This window comes from Triticum urartu, chromosome 1, assembly GCF_003073215.2.
Source record: "Triticum urartu cultivar G1812 chromosome 1, Tu2.1, whole genome shotgun sequence".
In the NCBI taxonomy this organism is placed as follows: domain Eukaryota; kingdom Viridiplantae; phylum Streptophyta; class Magnoliopsida; order Poales; family Poaceae; genus Triticum; species Triticum urartu.
The window spans coordinates 31,252,828-31,270,603 of NC_053022.1; the positions used below are offsets into that span (position 1 = coordinate 31,252,828).

General features: G+C 43.1%; 1 protein-coding gene across 1 annotated transcript; it reads left to right on the plus strand.

Annotated features, from left to right (window-relative positions):
* The first annotated feature begins 1,689 nt into the window (after positions 1 to 1,689).
* LOC125544658 lies at positions 1,690 to 5,793 on the plus strand. The gene is made up of 6 exons (XM_048708405.1): positions 1,690 to 1,913; positions 2,036 to 2,124; positions 2,407 to 2,499; positions 2,609 to 4,477; positions 4,723 to 4,906; positions 5,003 to 5,793. The coding sequence occupies exons 1-6, from the start codon at positions 1,808 to 1,810 to the stop codon at positions 5,605 to 5,607; spliced, it is 2,946 nt and encodes a 981-aa protein (XP_048564362.1). The 5' UTR covers positions 1,690 to 1,807; the 3' UTR covers positions 5,608 to 5,793.
* Positions 5,794 to 17,776: the final 11,983 nt, after the last annotated feature.

Below are 17,776 nucleotides of genomic sequence, written 5' to 3' on the forward strand. Positions count from 1 at the left end.
TAAATTTTGTACACACATAATGGATACATAGATGTGTGAATTGTGATGAGGGCATTCCAGTACCACCTATTGCTCCCATGAAGAAGGAGGTGAAGCCCAACTTCAGGACTCCACCAGGTTAGAGACGTGGGGGTCATCGAACCATGGTAATTCGGTCGATTGCATTTTTAGATATTTATTTTATTCCAGGCCATGTTATGGGCCAATTAGGATATTTATTTATGTGTTTCGGTTTGGGCTTGTCCAACCGACTTGATTTCTGGTCTCCTATATAAAGGACCCAACTTCTAAGGTTTAGGGGGAGAATTTTTGAGAGTTTAGATTTTGAGTTGTGTCTCGGGTGAAGCATCCCTCCGGGAACAGGGCCGCTGCATATCCAGATTGAAAAAAGTTGCATGAAGGTTCTTGTGTGCATAAAGAATTATCAAGCTGAGGTTTGAGGCGTGTTGATCATCATCATGTTGCTTGCTGGATTCGTTCCACTTCTTCAGGTTGCGTTTATCGCGTGATTGAAAGATTAACTTATCTAATTGTCTTGCGGTGAAAGATCGGGCAAAGACCGTAGGATCATCACGTTGATCCATATCAATGTGCGAATAATACATACGCGCAAATATCCATACTGCAGATAGATACACACATTTGCAAATATCCATACACCAAATCTTTGCACATATTTGCCATGCTTGGGGAAAGCCATGCCAAAGTTACTACAAACCCTACCCAAACCTAAAAACTATACTATACCTACCAGATCCCTAACCCTAGCATACAAATCCTATACCATACCTACCGAATCCCTAACTTTATCATACAAATATCCAATATTTTTTTCTAAAAAAGAGGATGAATTAGGGTTTTACCCAAATCAATCCAATACGAAGATTTCAACCAATAAAAAAAAGGAAAACAGAGAAGAGTATGTTGATGGTCCGAAGGGAAAGAGGACCCGCCATTCGCGAGTTCAGATCGATGACAGAGAGATGGGTTGGGTTGGGACACCTTGGCCGGGGCCGAGTGTTTTCTTCAAGCAAACCGTATGGCGCCCTGGTCTGGCAGGCCGGTCCAATGTTACAGGGTCAGCTCCGCCCGCATGGCGCCCTTGACCCGGGCATCGTTCTATCTACCATGGTGTCCCGGGCCGGGCGTCATGAAAATGGATGATATTTTGAAATATTTACAAACCCGGTTCATTTTGTGATGAAGTTTTCAAAAAAACAAAAAAAAAATCAAATTCGTCGTTTTTCACCAATACCCACACCTTGATGCGGCAGAAAAAAAAGGAAAAGAAATCCGGAGCCGTGGAAGCACCGGCGTGGCGTGTTGTGCAGCCTCGCCTCGGGTGCTCCCTCGCTGGGAGTGCGCTGCGCATGCTCATCACTGTGCGCGAGACCAGACCAGGGTGTGGGCCCTCGGCCTTCGCGCCTCGTGCCCACAGCCTTTTCAAACCCGAACCCCCACGCCCACCGCCCCCCGCTCCCCAGCCTCACCCCACACTCGCACCCTCCTCCCTCCCTGACACGCCGGCCCCGCTCCTCATCTGACCCACACGCAGCGACGCGGTGCGGGTACGGCGCCACGTAGTATACCATTCCAACCCGCTCTGCTCGCACCGCCCGGCCATGCCTATGTGGGGGACCCACCGCCCCTGCGACGGCCGCAGTTCAAATCCTCTTCTTGAACGAGAGAGAGAGAGAGGAGAAGCCCAGCCCAAAAAGGTCCCAGAGCGTATACATCACAAGATTTTTCCCAGTCAAAAAAAAAGGTCCCAGAGCGGAAAAGGGGGAAGCTGCGAGCGAGCGAGGCGATGCTGCGCGGCGGCGCCGGACCGCGAGGAGGAGGAGGAGCTGCGGCGGCGTCGTCGGCGGCGAGGCCCCCTCGCTGCCCGCACCCCCGCCCCGCGCCGCGCCGAGGTGAGCGCCGGCGCCTCATCCGCACGGCTAGTTTGTTTGTTGGCCAGGGTCTCTGTTCTGCTCCCGTTTTTTTTTCTCCTCCGATTTAAATCCGCTTTTTGGTTGTTCTCGCGGCTGCGCAGCGCGAGCGACGGCGGGAGGTCTGGAGCCGAAGGGCGTCGCCGTCTCGGTGCTGGAGGATCCGGTGGTGTCTTCCGTCGAGGAATCCTCCGTAAGCGGCCCGTCTCTCCCCCCTTTCCTCCCCTTTGAGCTGCTGCTGCTCTTATTTCGTAGCTAAGATTCTGTTAGTCGGTCGATCTCTCTTGGTCTTTGCTAGATTCATTAGTATCTTCCGAAATGCAGATTCAAATTTCTAGTCCAGAATTTTCGAAATATTAAAACAATTAAGTGAGCATGCTTCATTTTTTAATAATAGATTTGAATGAAGCTCCATGTTTGACTGTTTCTGATATGGTTTGACCATGGGTCCTGATGCTTCCAATGTTTCAACCAGTTCACATTTGAGTTCAAGAGAGGGTCCAAGAGGGCGAGGAAGGGGATGCCGCCGGCAGAAGTGCATAGAGGCAAAGAGAACTGGCATGGAGAGGTAGGGCCAATCTGAGTTTCCACAAGTGTGCATTTTCTGTACAAAATTCATTGCTGTATGATCTCCTACCCTCCTGAAGCTGTGGTGCTGTCTTTCCTCTGTTTCACAGGGAGTCACTAACAAACAGAACATGGCTGCTGCAAAGTCACACATGACGAAAGAGGGGCCAGAAGAGGTGGAGTTCACGCACTGCGCGCCCAGCATCGTTGCGAGGCTGATGGGTCTCGAGACCGTGCCGAGGTCCAAGAAGGTTCTTGACCGGTGCCAGAGTGACATCCAGAGCAACCCACGGCTGAAGTTATCCGGACGTGCTGAGGAAGTGGCCCGGGTTTCATGCGAGGATCGGCCATGTCGGAGCAGCGGCGATGAGCTGCCGGAACTGAAGGATGTTTTCGAGGTGACCGAGATGGAGAACATGGCGACGCGCAAGGCGCTGCAGTCAGGCAAGGAGATGCCACGCCCAAGAAGCAACGATGCCGATCTGGAGTTCGTGAGGCAGAAGTTCTTGGATGCAAAGCGCCTTTCCACCGACGAAGGCCACAGGAATTCTAAGGAGTTTGGTGAGGCACTTGAGATACTGTACTCCAAGAAGGATGTTTTCCTTGAAATCCTTCAGGAGAGCAGTGTTGCCTTGTCAGGGTTCCCAGGGCACATCCTTGGTTACAGTGGTTCGCAGTGCTACCCCCATGGAAGCAATGGTGCTGGTGCGCAATCGTTTGGGCAGGACAACCTTTGCAGAATGGAAGTTGACAGTGAGTCCGAGGGTCCTCTTTCTAGTGTGCATCTCGAAGAAACTTCACATGTGCCACTGGAGCATTCGGCACCAAAAGGGAGCAGGCGTTCACGGAGGCCCTCGCAAATTGTTGTTCTGAAACCAGACCCTCAGAGGAGAAGTTCGACACCGGTTTTAGCAAGCCAAGAAACATCGCAGTTTGGTCAGTGGACTGGTGCGCGATGGTTGAAGCCGCCACGCCATAGTACGCATAAGCAAGATGGCATACATTCTATGGCACATGGCAGTGTCCAAGTTTCAGAGCCAGAAGGAGATACACCTGAACAGAAGCTTAGAATACAAACCTCTAGAAGAGGTAGCAGGAAGAAACCATCTGAGAATGAGTGCTACCTTGGAGTTGGCTGTCAAAGGGAAAAGGCTGCTTCCACTTCTCATGATGAGACTTCGTCAATTTCTTCATCCACGCATTCTGCTGGATCATCGGTGAGCAGAAAGGCCAGAAAGCACCTCTCTGAAAGATGGCAAATGGCCTGCCAATCCAAAGCTGAAAATCCAGTTCCTACTGATACAAGAACATTAGGTGAGATGCTTGAACTCACTGCTAGAGATGCAACGAAAGTAACCACCCAAAAGCGTTTGTCAGATTCAAACACCAATTCCAGTAATGCGCAAGAGATGCCGGCCAGCCCTCTTGGTATTAGCAGCAAAGATGGTTGGAAGACAGGGATTTACCGTGGCGATAATTCAAGAAGTGGCATATCAAGGAATTTTCCCAGGTCCAAGTCTCTCCCAACCTCATCTACCACTATTGCAAAATTACCGGGCAGGAGGCGCTCTGCACCTAACTTGCCCATTCTGAAGGATATATTGAATACACCCACTGATGATACTGGGAATGGACTTCTCAGGAAGAGGTTACCAATCAGAAAAGCCAAGCAGAATGGGCGAGTTATCGTTCATGTAGGAAAGGAAAATATGCTACCTGAGAAAGAGATTTATGTAACTTCAGAGAGAACAAGACACAGTATCTGCACTTCTGATCTACCCAGGACAAGCAACACATATAATGAGCATCCAGGTGATGTTATCAGTACTGAGGATCACACAGCAATTGATTTGGCTATTCCACATGAGGATGTGCAAAATTTGAAAGGTCAGGCAGGGTGGAAAGAGCAAAAGCTAGCAACACCGTTACCAGAGGCAGAAGACATAGTAATTCATGATCAGGATATCATAACATTGAAGGTACACAATACATTGCAATTTTTTTGTTATTTATTACTACCTCTGTTCATTCATATAAGATGTTTTGGCAGTTCAAATTAAACTGCCAAAACGTCTTATATTAATGAACAGAGGGAGTATTAAGTAATCTGCTACATTATTCTGTTGTCAATGTTAGTTTGTCCAGAACTGTAAGCTCTGTTATGAAATGTTCAGTTTTGAGACTACTACTATCTAATTATCAAAACTGTAACATTTGGTTTCAGGAGGTGAAAAGCCAACTAATGGAGAGTGACATTGCTGAAATTGATCACCAAGCAGTAAAGTCTGCTTATTCTGTAAGCGCTGAGAGCTGCGAATGCTCAAGTCCAACTGCTTCATCGCAACAAAGTTCTGGAGAAGAGTCTACTTATTCTGGAATCTTCAAAAGTGTCAATGATGGTATTCAAGGCAAGCATACCAAAATCAAGTCTGACTCTTCTGCACTTAATATGATTTATATTCTTGTCAGTAATCTTTTATTCCCATTTCATCTCATAAATGCAGGACTCAGAGCTCAACTTAAGATGCTGAAGATGGGCGACCAAGTTGATACACGCGAAGATGATTCGGATGCATACTCGAGCGATGAGTGCGACGATACAGACATTTCAGATTACCAGGTGAAGGAAGAGCAGCTACCCATATTTAAGGATGAGGAGGACAGGGACTGCACTTATGTCCAGGAGATGCTTGGCACTGCGTGTGGCTTTCCAGTCTACCCAGAGCAGTGGCAGTTCAGCTCAGATGTGTTCGTATGGCTGGAAAACAAGTACAGCAAGCTGCTCCTGTGGTCGAAATCAGACAGGAAGCTTCTTTTCGATCTCGTTAACTCAATCTTAGCTGATATGACGGCTCCCGGCAGCAGCCTATGTTCAAAAATCATGATGAACTCCTGGCCTCAAATGGATTGGAGAAAGTTAGCTGAAAATGTCTGGCGAACGGCAGTATTCATGCGAAGGAGCCATCAGCCATTTGATCTGGACAGTGTCGAGCCTTTGCCCCTGGACCATCACCCTGAACTTGAAATGTTCGGAGCAGACATTGCTGAAATGATACGTGACGACATTCTGGAAGAGCTTGTGGCCGAACTCGCGTCGCATATCAACTGACACCCTAAGGCTGTGACCTGTAGTGGTTGAGATATTTGACCAGGTAATGTACATAGCCTGCTGCAAATTACTTATTTGCGAGTCGGGTTACTACGATGTAGGATTTGGGGGAGATGGCCTCATGTAGAACATATGGACTCTATGTATGCTCATGGAATTTCCCCTGCTGTTGCATTAACTCCTTTATTCATGCTTCCATTACAAAATTTCCCATAGTTTTTCCTTCATTTTGGATTTAAATCTGAGATTGGATGCTGCCTTGGTCCCATTCACAGCATGACGGTAATGATCCAGTTGAGCACACTATCCAAGAGGAAAACGCAAACATTCTGATTTTTTATCCTTGTTTGGTGCATTATTTGTAGGTGTAACAAGTGATCCAGTTTTCCTTTGATCTTTTTGTTTCATTTCATTCTTGTTTGTCATTTGAATACAATGTTACTCAGTTCAGTTACAAGGCCAAAATAAGAAGTGAATACAAAATCTGAGCCAATGCTGTTTACTGACAGAAGGCACATTATTATGGTTCTAAGCTAATGTAGCCCCAGATTAAGGCTGGAACAGTAGCGCCATGACCACAAGTTATCAAAGCTAGCCATAACTTGTTTCTTGCCCTCAACAGTATCCTAACATTCATGAACTGAGCACACATGTACATAAAAAGGTACACTCATGTTAATAACCGAGTCCTTCGCAGAATTGTTCAAACGATGGTGAGAATGTGGATGTCTCGGGTGCATATGCATAGTAGTAGGCACAGGGGCAGAAACATAAGCATACACTGACCTTCTGTTCTGTGCATATCACCAATTCCCCGATACCTACCATGCCTACAAATATATCTTTGTTGCTGTATGACCCGTGTAGCTAGATCCATCGGCTCCTATACCAGAAGACATTCACCATGGGTCTGGTGCTGTGAATACAATTGCAAACGATGGAAGCAGAGCCAAATGTTAGATGGTCGCTTAAATAGCATTGGCATGGCACTCATTAGTATACCGTGCGTTCCTTATAAGAGTACTGCATCAAGTGGAGAAAATATCTTCTGTACAATACAACTATAGTGATAAATTATATACGTTCAGTACAGTCACAGATCATGTATCTCTACGGATGCAGAGGGAGACCGAGTGGGCCTAGCTTTTTGATAAAGTAGTTGAGTCAATAAACCTCGCATCAAGACGATACAACTGCAATGAGTTCATGCTGGACCTCTGCATGGAAAGATGCACACATCCCAAACCATTTAGCTGATTTTGTTTTCAATAGAAGGAATTTTTAGTGACCCAAAGCATCGTATCAAATTAATACACATAAGAATAACTAACCAGTCTATGTATATAGCAGTAAACTAGACTATGAAATTTGCACACATCTACATCGCGATCATCACCAACCAACTCGATCAAGACAAAAGTAATCACTCAACGAGTCTATTTGTCAATCTTAGTACCAACTATGAGCACCACATAAGCCCATAATCCATATAGTTATTATCAAATGGAAATACCGATGTGACTAGGCCCATTAGATAATCCACTGTATTTTGAAGTGGGAGGGGATTAACAAAATGCAAGACACAAATGAAAATTTGAATAAACCTCAGTAGATCCATTTTCTCTCTATAAATAGTACATAGTTGGTTCAAGAAAGCATTTTATGGTTATTTTCCTGATCTAAATATATGTATTCAAATATCATTGATACTTTTTTTCCTGTTAAAGTACTTTAGAACTCTTATGAAAATATTTCAGTCGAAATGGCCACCCCTCCATGATAAATTCACAAGAAACATCTGTCTCTGCCAGAAGATCCAAGATCCCAATCTCCAAAAAAAGCTTAGATGCCTCATGCCGGCACCAGAGGATGCACCAACATGATGGAGAAGAGGCCGCAACACCAAACTGCAAAGCGAAGCCACTGCCACGGGCCACATCAACAAACCCTAATCTCACGCATTCCACTTCAATTTTCAACTTAATGGACAAAAGTGAACCTATGGCGCAAGTGTACAAACTCCTATTGTAATATTCTCCTTTTTCCACTACAAATGCTATTATTAGATTACATGTACCGAGGATGCAGAGGAAGGAGGGACCAACAACTGTGGTCATGTTGTGTGCTTGCATCAGCCCACTCTAGTTGAAACAGTAAAATTTGGTTATGCACAATCAATTGCTCCTTGCAAGAATTTTTGGCACAAGATACATGGCACTACATGGTTCTTGTTAGAGATGAAATGAGAATTGTACCTTATTCAGATTTTTTTTTGCGGTAACCTTATTCAGATTGACAATAGATATGAAAAGAAATAAATATAGTTTTGCGATTCAACTATTTTAATTGTTTCCTTTCAGCTCCATCCAAGGCCGGACAGTTGAATGTCAGTATTTCTAGATTTATTTAGGCCTTGGGTATTTGTTTTTACGGTGCATAATGTGTATCAAGATATATAGTTGTCGCAATTCGGATTTGAACAAATTTACTGATGCAATATGATTGCTAGGATTTGCTGAAATGCCTACACACTCTTGTTTAGTAGGTTCTTTGTTTCCCCTTTTGCTATGCAAATTGGTCTATCATCTGATTCACAGAACTGCAATTTTTCGTTTCTTTGTGGTTGAACACCAATAGCAGTTTCTCAGATTTCATGTCAGATATCGCGTATTACTACAAATAGTATTCTATGATGTATCAAATATATTTCCCTATGTTCTAAAATTCTCACAGCAACATGCGAGGCATCATCCAATTAAACAAAGAGTGAATTCCATTTTTACCCCCTATTTTGCCATTTTTGACACTAATTACCCCATTTAGCGGGATTTCATCCGCTTTACCCATTTCGCAGAAGTATTGCCACAATTTACCCAGTTTAATTTTTTTGAGTGTTCTGACCGATGGATCCCAATTGTAGGTCCAGCCGGGATGCCACATCGGCCTATTTTTTATTCCTTATAGTTTTTCTGCACGTCGAACCGCATTGCCGAGCTTCTCTAGACCGGTCAGGCTTGATATGAGTGCACCAAGAGCAGCTCGCCAGCGCCCCGATGGCCAAATCACCCAGGTCAGGCTGCACCACACTGGCCTTCATTATTCATGACATGCATCGCTCGCATTCCAATCGTTAGGATGGGGTAGGACGACGTAGGCGACGAGCGGCAGGCAAGACATCAAGGTGTGGCTGATGTCGATTGTAGGAGTGAGTGGCAGCCTGTACGAGAATCTTCTCCCCTTGGCTGTATCCTCTATTTCTTGCCTCCGGTGGTTAGGTTATTTGTGGCTATATTTTCTGTCAGTCTGGGATGCATATTAGATGGGCTTAGTCTATTCGTTTCCTGTTCAGAGAAGTATTGTGATGAGATGAGTGTACTTGATCAGGGTGACATGTTCTTATTGAATAAATTATAGGAGAAATTGTTACTGATATAATCTGAAATCATGTATGTTTTTCTTTGGTATTATCATACATGACCTTAAATATGGGTAATTTGTGGATCAGATAAAAAGTTGTGTAAATATACTACTCCCTCCGTTCCTAAATACTTGTCTTTCTAGACATTTCAAATGACTACTACATACGGATGTATGTAGACATATTTTAGAGTGTAGATTCACTCATTTTGCTCCGTATGTAGTCACTTGTTGAAATGCCTAGAAAGACAAGTATTTAGGAACGGAGGGAGTACTTCATTAACTCTGTTGCATGCGTCTCCATCGAGCCCGATTGGTCGGGAGAAGCTAGGCGATGCGGTTCTGTGTGCAGAAAAACCCACCGACGTGGCATGAAAAGCTAGACCTGGCAATCGGGACCCGTCGGTCAGAACACTAAAAAAAATTAAACAGGGTAAATTGTGGCAATACTTTTGCGAAATGGGGTAAAACAGATGAAATCCCGTTAAATGGGGGTAATTAGTGTAAGAAATGTCAAAATAGGGGTACAAACAGGAATTCACTCTTAAACAAAAGTGGAAGTCTAGTAATGTGTCAAGATGGGCTCTAACAGGGGAAAGTGGCATCGGGCTGTACACTATGTTGTTTCATTGTTGCAGCAAGGGGCTGTTCTCTAGGGTCGCATAACCGAGATGCTTTTTTTCTTTAAGACCGGTGAAGCGATGCAAGAAGATGCTGAAGCAGCGTCACTGATCTTATCTTCCACATGCGTTTATTAAAGAGAGGAGTATGTTTTAGGTGCTCCCTGGGGTGTCCTATGTTGGGACTGCTTTATGATAGGACTTTTTGATGTTCTCAATCTTTCTGGTGGATCTGCTTTATGAACATCACATGCTTTTGACCTTGCTTCCGTAGGGTGTCACCTAGGCTGTATTACGGTTCTAGGGTTGTATTCCCGTTATTCTGGACATGCTGGTGTCCTGGATTTGTTTTCTATAAAAAGTAGGGATGAATGCCTTTAGTCTAAAACAGGGAACAAAGCATCGGAAATTCGTAGCGTCACCCACCTTTCTAGCGTGCTCGGCCACAGGATTGTCTCATGATCCATAAAGTCGATGGATTCAGCACGAGGCCACACCAAATTTAAGCTTTAGGTTATGAAACATGTGTTTTTTTGCTGTTCTTTGTATCAAGTTTCAGCAGCTAAAACTTAAGGAAAATTTTAAAACCCGTCAAAAACGTATTCAATTCGAAACCCCTCATCGCAAAAAAAACATGAATATGAAACGAAGGTTAATTTGGACTTCCGCTTTGAAAGATATGAAAGATTGAAAACGAAAAGCCAAAGAAAAATAGGGCCGGTGCCTCCACACATGGGTGCCACAGGTACTCCTCTTCCAACAAAGCATGCATCGCTGAGGCCGCGATGTATGCGGTGAGCGTTTACGTGACCCGGAGAGTGAAGGTACGTTCATATAAGATTCAATCAAATTACAGTGAGATTTAATATTTTATTTTATGTGCGAGACACGGTGGACGCACAAAACGCACCACATTTACTTGTGGATCAACACGCACCTGTGACACCTGTGAGTGGACATCTTCTCCCAATGCAACGCTAATGTGGCCATAAACAAAATTTGCTTTCTCAGGATATCTCGGATTTCCGGATGCCTTCCATGCCTATCAACATCTCTGGGTTTTTGCACCTATGTAGCTATCTCCCTCGTAAACAAAGACGCTTGTCATGGAGGCCAGTGTTAGTGAATAGAACTACTATTGGTTGAGGTAGAGCCGAGTGCTAGCTAGTCACTTAAATAGTATTGACACGAGCTATGCTCTGCTTATAAGGGATTGACCTTGGACCGTATAACCACACAAGCCATTCAGATATCGTGCATTAATTTGCATATCGTAAAGCTGAGACGGCTTGAACCCTGTAGATATGTGCAGGATACATATACAAGATAAACTGGGATCTAGTCTCTGTTGCTAAAAATATTATCTACTTACTAATTGGAGACTCCATGTTATCTCAAGGAAACAAAACAATAGAAAATATTCAGGCCTTCTATCTCAATCACCGACAGCTCATACACAATACATACATTTTTTTTTTGCCATTTTTCTGTTGTCAATGTTAGTTTGTCAAGAACTTTAAACCCTGTTATGAAATGTTCAGTTTTGAGGCTACTACTATCTTCTCATTAACAAAACTGTAACATTTGGTTTCAGGAGGTGAAAAGCCAATTAATGGAGGGCGACATTGCTGAAATTGATCACCAAACAGTAAATTCTGCACATTCTGTAAGTTGTGAAAGTTGCGAATGCTCAAGTCCAACTGCTTCATCACAACAGAGTTCTGGAGAAGAGACTGCTTATTCTGGAATCTTCAAAAGCGTAAACGATGCTATTCAAGGCAAGCATACCAAAACAAAATCAGACTCTTCTGTACTTAATATGATTTATTATATTCTTATTATTAATCTTTTATGAGTCCCGCTTCGATACAACCCCCTCACAAAACATATAAAGGGTAATATGGACTTTTCATAATTTATATCTACTTTTGTATGTAATGTATATGCCTGGCAGCTCAGTTGGGCCGGCCCGTTTACGGTGGGGCATGCGATGAAAAATAGCGAAATAGGATAGCACAAGCTGTGAATCAAACCCACAACCACCTAAAACATTAGCTGCTTCCACCGCCACTTAGTCAGCATGTCTTTGGTGAACGGTGTAAAGCTAGACACATTAAGTAATGGACGGGCTGGGAATTTTAAAAAGATTTTAGGAACACTTTGTGAACCGGTCCTTTTTCCATAATTTCTTTTTATTTATTTATTTTCTTTTCCTGTTATGTTTCTTCTTTCTTATTTCAAAAAATTGTCAAGCTTTTAAATTTTTTGAACAAGTTTCACAAAGAATAATAAAGTTCAAAAATAGAAAAATGAATTGACAGAAAGAGAAGAAAAACAAAAATAATTGCAACGAAAAAATGCTTAGGCCCTAGAAAACAATAAATGCCTTGAGAAAATCTTAGTATATTTGAAACAATATCCTTAAATTTGAAAAAAATATTTGTGTTTTAAAATAAGGCTCACCAAGTTGAAAAAGTGTTTACATTTTTTTTAAAATGTTCAGAAATTGAAAAACTGTTCATGTTTTCAAGAAAATGTTCATAAATTTGATAAATTATTCGTCTTTTAAAAAAATGTCTGCAGTTTCAGAAAAATGTTTACAATTCTGAAAAAGTGTTCTTAAAATTTTAAAAATATTCAGAAAATCAAAGTAATTTTCATAAAAAGGCTCGGAAATTGGAAAAAGAACCGCGTTTCCAAAAGAAGTTCAAATTTTTGAATTTTTTTCATATTTTTAAAAATATTTTTCAAAAAATATTCCAAAAGAGAAAACACATTAGTTTTTTTGAGCTATAAAAAACACTTTAGCTAGAATGTCCGGCCCAGTTGTACAGTACCAATTTTGATCTGCTATAGTATTTCTAATAAAAAAAACTCCTACAGTACGATCGCTTCTAGGTGATAAGGCACCGGGCTACATGTGTATCAACAAATCGTGATAGTTCTGGTGGCTATTAGCAATTTCAAAACCCGTGGAGGTCCTGTGTTCGATGCATAATAGGCGCCCTACTTTTATGGATTACATACTCATCAATGTGCCGGCCCAAGGCGGACTCAGAACGTGACACATCTCCGCGACGCGGCTCCAGGCAGCAGCCTGTGTTCAAAAATCATGATGAAATCATGGCCTAAAATGGATTGGAGGAAGTTAGCTGAGAATGTCTGGCAAACGGCACTACTCATGAGAAGGAGCTATCATCCATTTGATTTGGACAGTGTTGAACCATTGCCGGTGGACCATCACCCTGAACTTGAAATGTTCGGAGCAGACATTGCTGAAATGATGCGTGACGACGTTCTGGATGAGCTTGTGGCCGAACTCGTGTGGCATATCAACTGAAACTCTAGGGCTATGACCTGTAGTGGTTGAGATATTTGACCAAGTAATGTACATAGCCTGCTGTAAATTACTTACTTTTTTTTGCGAGGTAGCAAATTACTTACTTGCGATTTGGGGGATTTGACCAAGTAATGTACATAGCCTGCTGTAAATTACTTACTTTTTTTTGCGAGGTAGCAAATTACTTACTTGCGATTTGGGGGATTTGACCAAGTAATGTACATAGCCTGCTGCAAACTCTAGGGTTACTACAATGTAGGATTTGGGGTAGATGGCTTCATGTAAAACATATGGACTCTATGTATGCTGGTGGAATACTTCCCCTGCTGTTGCATTAATTAACTCCTTTATTCACGCCTCTATTATAAAATTTCCCATAGTTTTTCCTTCATTTTGGATTTAAATCTGAGATCGGATGCTGCCTTGGTCCCATTCACAGCATGACGGTAATGATCCAGTTGAGCACACTATCCAAGAGGAAAACACAAACATTCTGATTTTTTTATCCTTGTTTGGTGCATTATTTGTAGGTGTAACAAGTGATCCAGTTTTCCTTTGATCATTTAGTTTCATTTCATTCTTGTTTGTTATTTTGTAACAAGTGCATACAATGTTCAATGACTTGTTTCAGTTACAAGGCCAAGATAAGAGGCGTGCGGATAGGGAATCAATATAGCGCGAGCGCCATACTTTGGCCTTTGCCGTTCTCCTCTCGAAGCGACTTTTTCCAGCGACCTACGACTTATTTCACAGCAGTAGCATACGTATACCATATACGTTGGATTTCTGGCCGGAAAACAAGGTAGGGCAAGCGCCATACCCTACCTAGTGTAGCAGTAGCAACAGGGGCGCTAACATAACCGTAAACTCATCTTCCAGTCTGTGAATATCAACAATTGCCCGATACCTACCGTGCCTACCAATATGTGTTTGTTCTTTATGACCCGAGTAGCTAGATCCATTGTCTCCTATACCAAAAGGCATTCACGACATGAGTCTATTGCTGGGAGTAGAATTGCTAGTGATGGAAGCATAGCAAGTGCTAGATGGTCGCTTAAATAGCATTGGCATGACACTCGTCAGCATAATGTGCGCTCCTTACAAGAGTACTGCAGAAAATCTTTTCGGTACATCACAACTTTTATGATAAATTATCTACGTGCTGCACAGATCATGTGTCTCTATTGATGCATTCAGACAAAGAGGGCGTAGCTATTCTGAGTAAAAGAAACTGACTGAAACGTCACATTAAGACTATACAACTGCAATGAGTTCATGCCCGACCACTGCATGGCAGGATGCACACATCCCAAATCAGATAGCTGATTTTTTTTGATAGGAGTTTTTAGTGGCAGCATCATATCAAACTAATACACATAAGAATAACTAACTAGTTATGTACAGGGTAGTGAACTAGACTACGAAATTTGCACACATCAAGACAAAAGTCATCACTCAATGAGTCTCTAGTCGTCAACCTTAGTACCAACCATGACCACTACATAAGCCATATAGTTATTATCAGATGGAAAGATCGATGCAACTAGGCTCAATAGATAATCCACTGAATTTTCAAGTGGGATAGGATTACAGACATGCAACACACAAATACAAGTTTGAATAAACCTCAATGAGATCGATTCTCTCTCTAAAAATAATATATAATTAGTCCATGAGAGCATTTTATGGTTGTTTTGGTGATCTTAATATATATATCTGAATCTCATTGATAATTTTTTTCCCTGAAGTCCTTCAGAACTCCTATGAAAATAGTCAAGTTGAAATGGCCCTCTCTCCATGATAAATTCACAAGAAACATTTGTCGCTGTCGGAAGATCCAAGATCCCAAACTCCAAAAACGCTTTACATGCCCCATGCTAGCACAGGAGGATGCACCAACGTGATGGAGAAGAAGCCTGAGCACAAAACTGCAAAGGGAAGCCACCGTCATTGCCACACCAACAAACCCTGCAAATGATAACCTCACCCACTCCACTTCAATTTTCAACTTAATCGACAAAAGTGAACTTACGGTTCAGGTTTACGGACTCCTAGTATAATTTACTATTTTCCCCACTACGAATGCTATTATTCAATATGAAATAAATAATTTGTGATTCAACTATTTTAATCGTTTCCTTTCAGCTCCATCCAAGCTCTTGATTTTAGTTAGGCCCTGGGTATTGTTTTCACGGTGCATAATGTATATCATGACATATAGTTGGTGCATTTCGGATCTGGACAAATATGCCGGTGCAATATGATTGCTAGGATTTCCTGAAATACCTATACGCCCTTGTTTAGTTGGGTCTTTGTTTCCCCTTTGCCATGCAATTTGCTCTATCATCTGATTCAGAGATTTTTTTTGTTTCGTCGTGGTTGAATACGGGTAGCTGTTTCTCATATTTCATCTCATCTATCATGTAGTACTACAAATAGTCTTCAATGATATATCAATTCTATTTCTCTATGTTCTAAAATTTTCGTAGAAACATGCAAGATAACTTCAAATTGAACAAAAAGAAATGTCCAATAATATGTTAGATGGGCGTGAATCAACCTGGCAGTCCGGTCGGGTTTGCTCGGGTCGAGCTTTCTCAGACCCACGCCCGATTATTATACGGGTGCATTGTCTGCCCACGACCCTGCCCATGGGTAGAGAAAGAGACCCACGCCCGTACCCGACGGGTCACCCGACCCAACAGGGCACCCATCGGGTCTAATATTTTAATCTACTACCCGTATAAAAGCATGAGAAGGCGGAGAACCAAATTATTTGCACCGTTTAATAAGAGTAATCCAATGATCCATAGCCCTCGTATGTTTAACACCAAGCATGTTTTACTGTCAACCGAACTCCTCTGCCCATGAGAGAAAAAATCGTGCCCACTTATCCTGCCTGCTCCATGCCCACGATCGCTCCACGATTTTTAACCGGAACTCACACACGCACGTATTCCGTCCACCTCCTCCCCAACCTCTGTAGAGGCAGGCTTCTTCTCACCGGATTCCCTTCTTCCCTCCTGCTGCGCGGCGGCGATGCGGTCGAACTCGTCGGAGAGCTTCCTGACGCGCTTCCACCGCCGCTCCATGGCCTCCGCCCTGATGCATCCTCCGCGCCTAGCCGCCGCCTCGCGTTCCTCCGCGCCCGGCCGTCGCCGACGAGGTGGAGGAGCCAGGCGAAGGGGAAATCCGTCCAGGGTCGGCGCAGTAGGCGAGCGCCGCGTAGGCGTCGGCGGCGCTGATGAGGACGACCCCCGACCTTACCCATCCCGCCCACACGGAAGGCCTTGGGGAGGAAGACGCAGACGACACTGTCGAGGAGGATTGGGAGCAGGGAGCCCGTCTTGAGCCGCATTGCCGCAGCCACGTCGTGGCAGGTGCCTCCCTACCCGGGCGCTCTCCCCCGCTGCGGCGCCGCAATCCAGCCCGTATCAGCGCCTTCCTTCGTCGTCAATCTGCGGCCCCTTCATGCGCGTGGTGCGCCCGTCGCGCCGCCTCCACACGCTGCACTGGTATGTGTCCGACAGGCCCATACGAAATTTTGAATTTATCTGTGTGATTGGTTCATAGTAATATTCTGCTTCGTCCATGTTGCAATGCTAGTTTATTGTATAGTTCTTCCCATGTTCAATACCGATGGCTGCTACTATCTCCTTTTTGTTTTGAGGAAGGACCTTAGCAATTGAAAGTACACCCACAGATACAAGGCACCCCACAGTGTGAATGATTTAGTAAAGTTCTAAGCTATCCAAGGCGTTGGATTTTTTCTGTACATGGTTCAAAACGAAGAATGTACTGACATATAATTGCAAAACTTACATCACTGAATGATATAAGAAAAAACAGATATGCAATGCATAGGAACACTGATGTGGGTTTTAGATATGGAGTAAGCAGATCCCCTGAAAGAATCACTTTTCTGAACAATGCAATTTCGTCACATTATGCCAATAGAAGGAAGAGAGTTAAACACATCAACACATATCTGTTGGGAATATCGTTATGCTATGTCCAGTGATATACCATGTATACATATATAAAAGGTTAAAAGTGAAAAATGTCTAGCAAAAGAAACCATGCCCAGGAGCTCCATAGATTTTGGCCAAATATATTTTGAAGAACTGAGTTGGAATACTAGGGAGAGAAGGCCCGGGACATTGTTCTTTACAGTTAATTTTCTTCATCAAATTTGGTAGCCCCAAGATGCACCAGGAGTAGGCACAAGGAGGTGGACGGGGGCAGTTAATTTACTATGTGTTAGTTGTTAAATATATGTCCAAATGTTGATACTCCTACTTGCACGTCGTATGATTTTTTTTTTGAAATGCTTTGTATGTTAAATGAACCATGGCGATGTTTTTGTTTAGTTGCCTCTGATGTGCATGCTTTTATTTTCTCTTTTTCTCATAATTCCTAGATTTAGGAAAAGATATGGGTGAATGATCTATAGGATTTAATAGCCCGTGCTCCCTTGCTGTCCATCTGCAACTCAAGTTCGTGCTCTACTAGAGCGAGGCTGCGGTCATACGAGGACATCATCAAGAAGATCTTCGATAGGTGCAGCCAACTGATTGATGTTGGTGTGGATGGCTTGTAGGTCGAGTCTTTCTCGGTTTTCTACTGCTATACCTCGCATCAAGAAGATCTTCGGTGGGTTTCATAATCATAAGCTCAACTGTCATTATACAAATTGATTGCTATTACCATGCATGTGAATGTTTTGTTTGAAGTAAGTGAAACTCTGTTCGTCATGTGACGTTTCCAAATTGAATAAGTAGAAGTGCACATC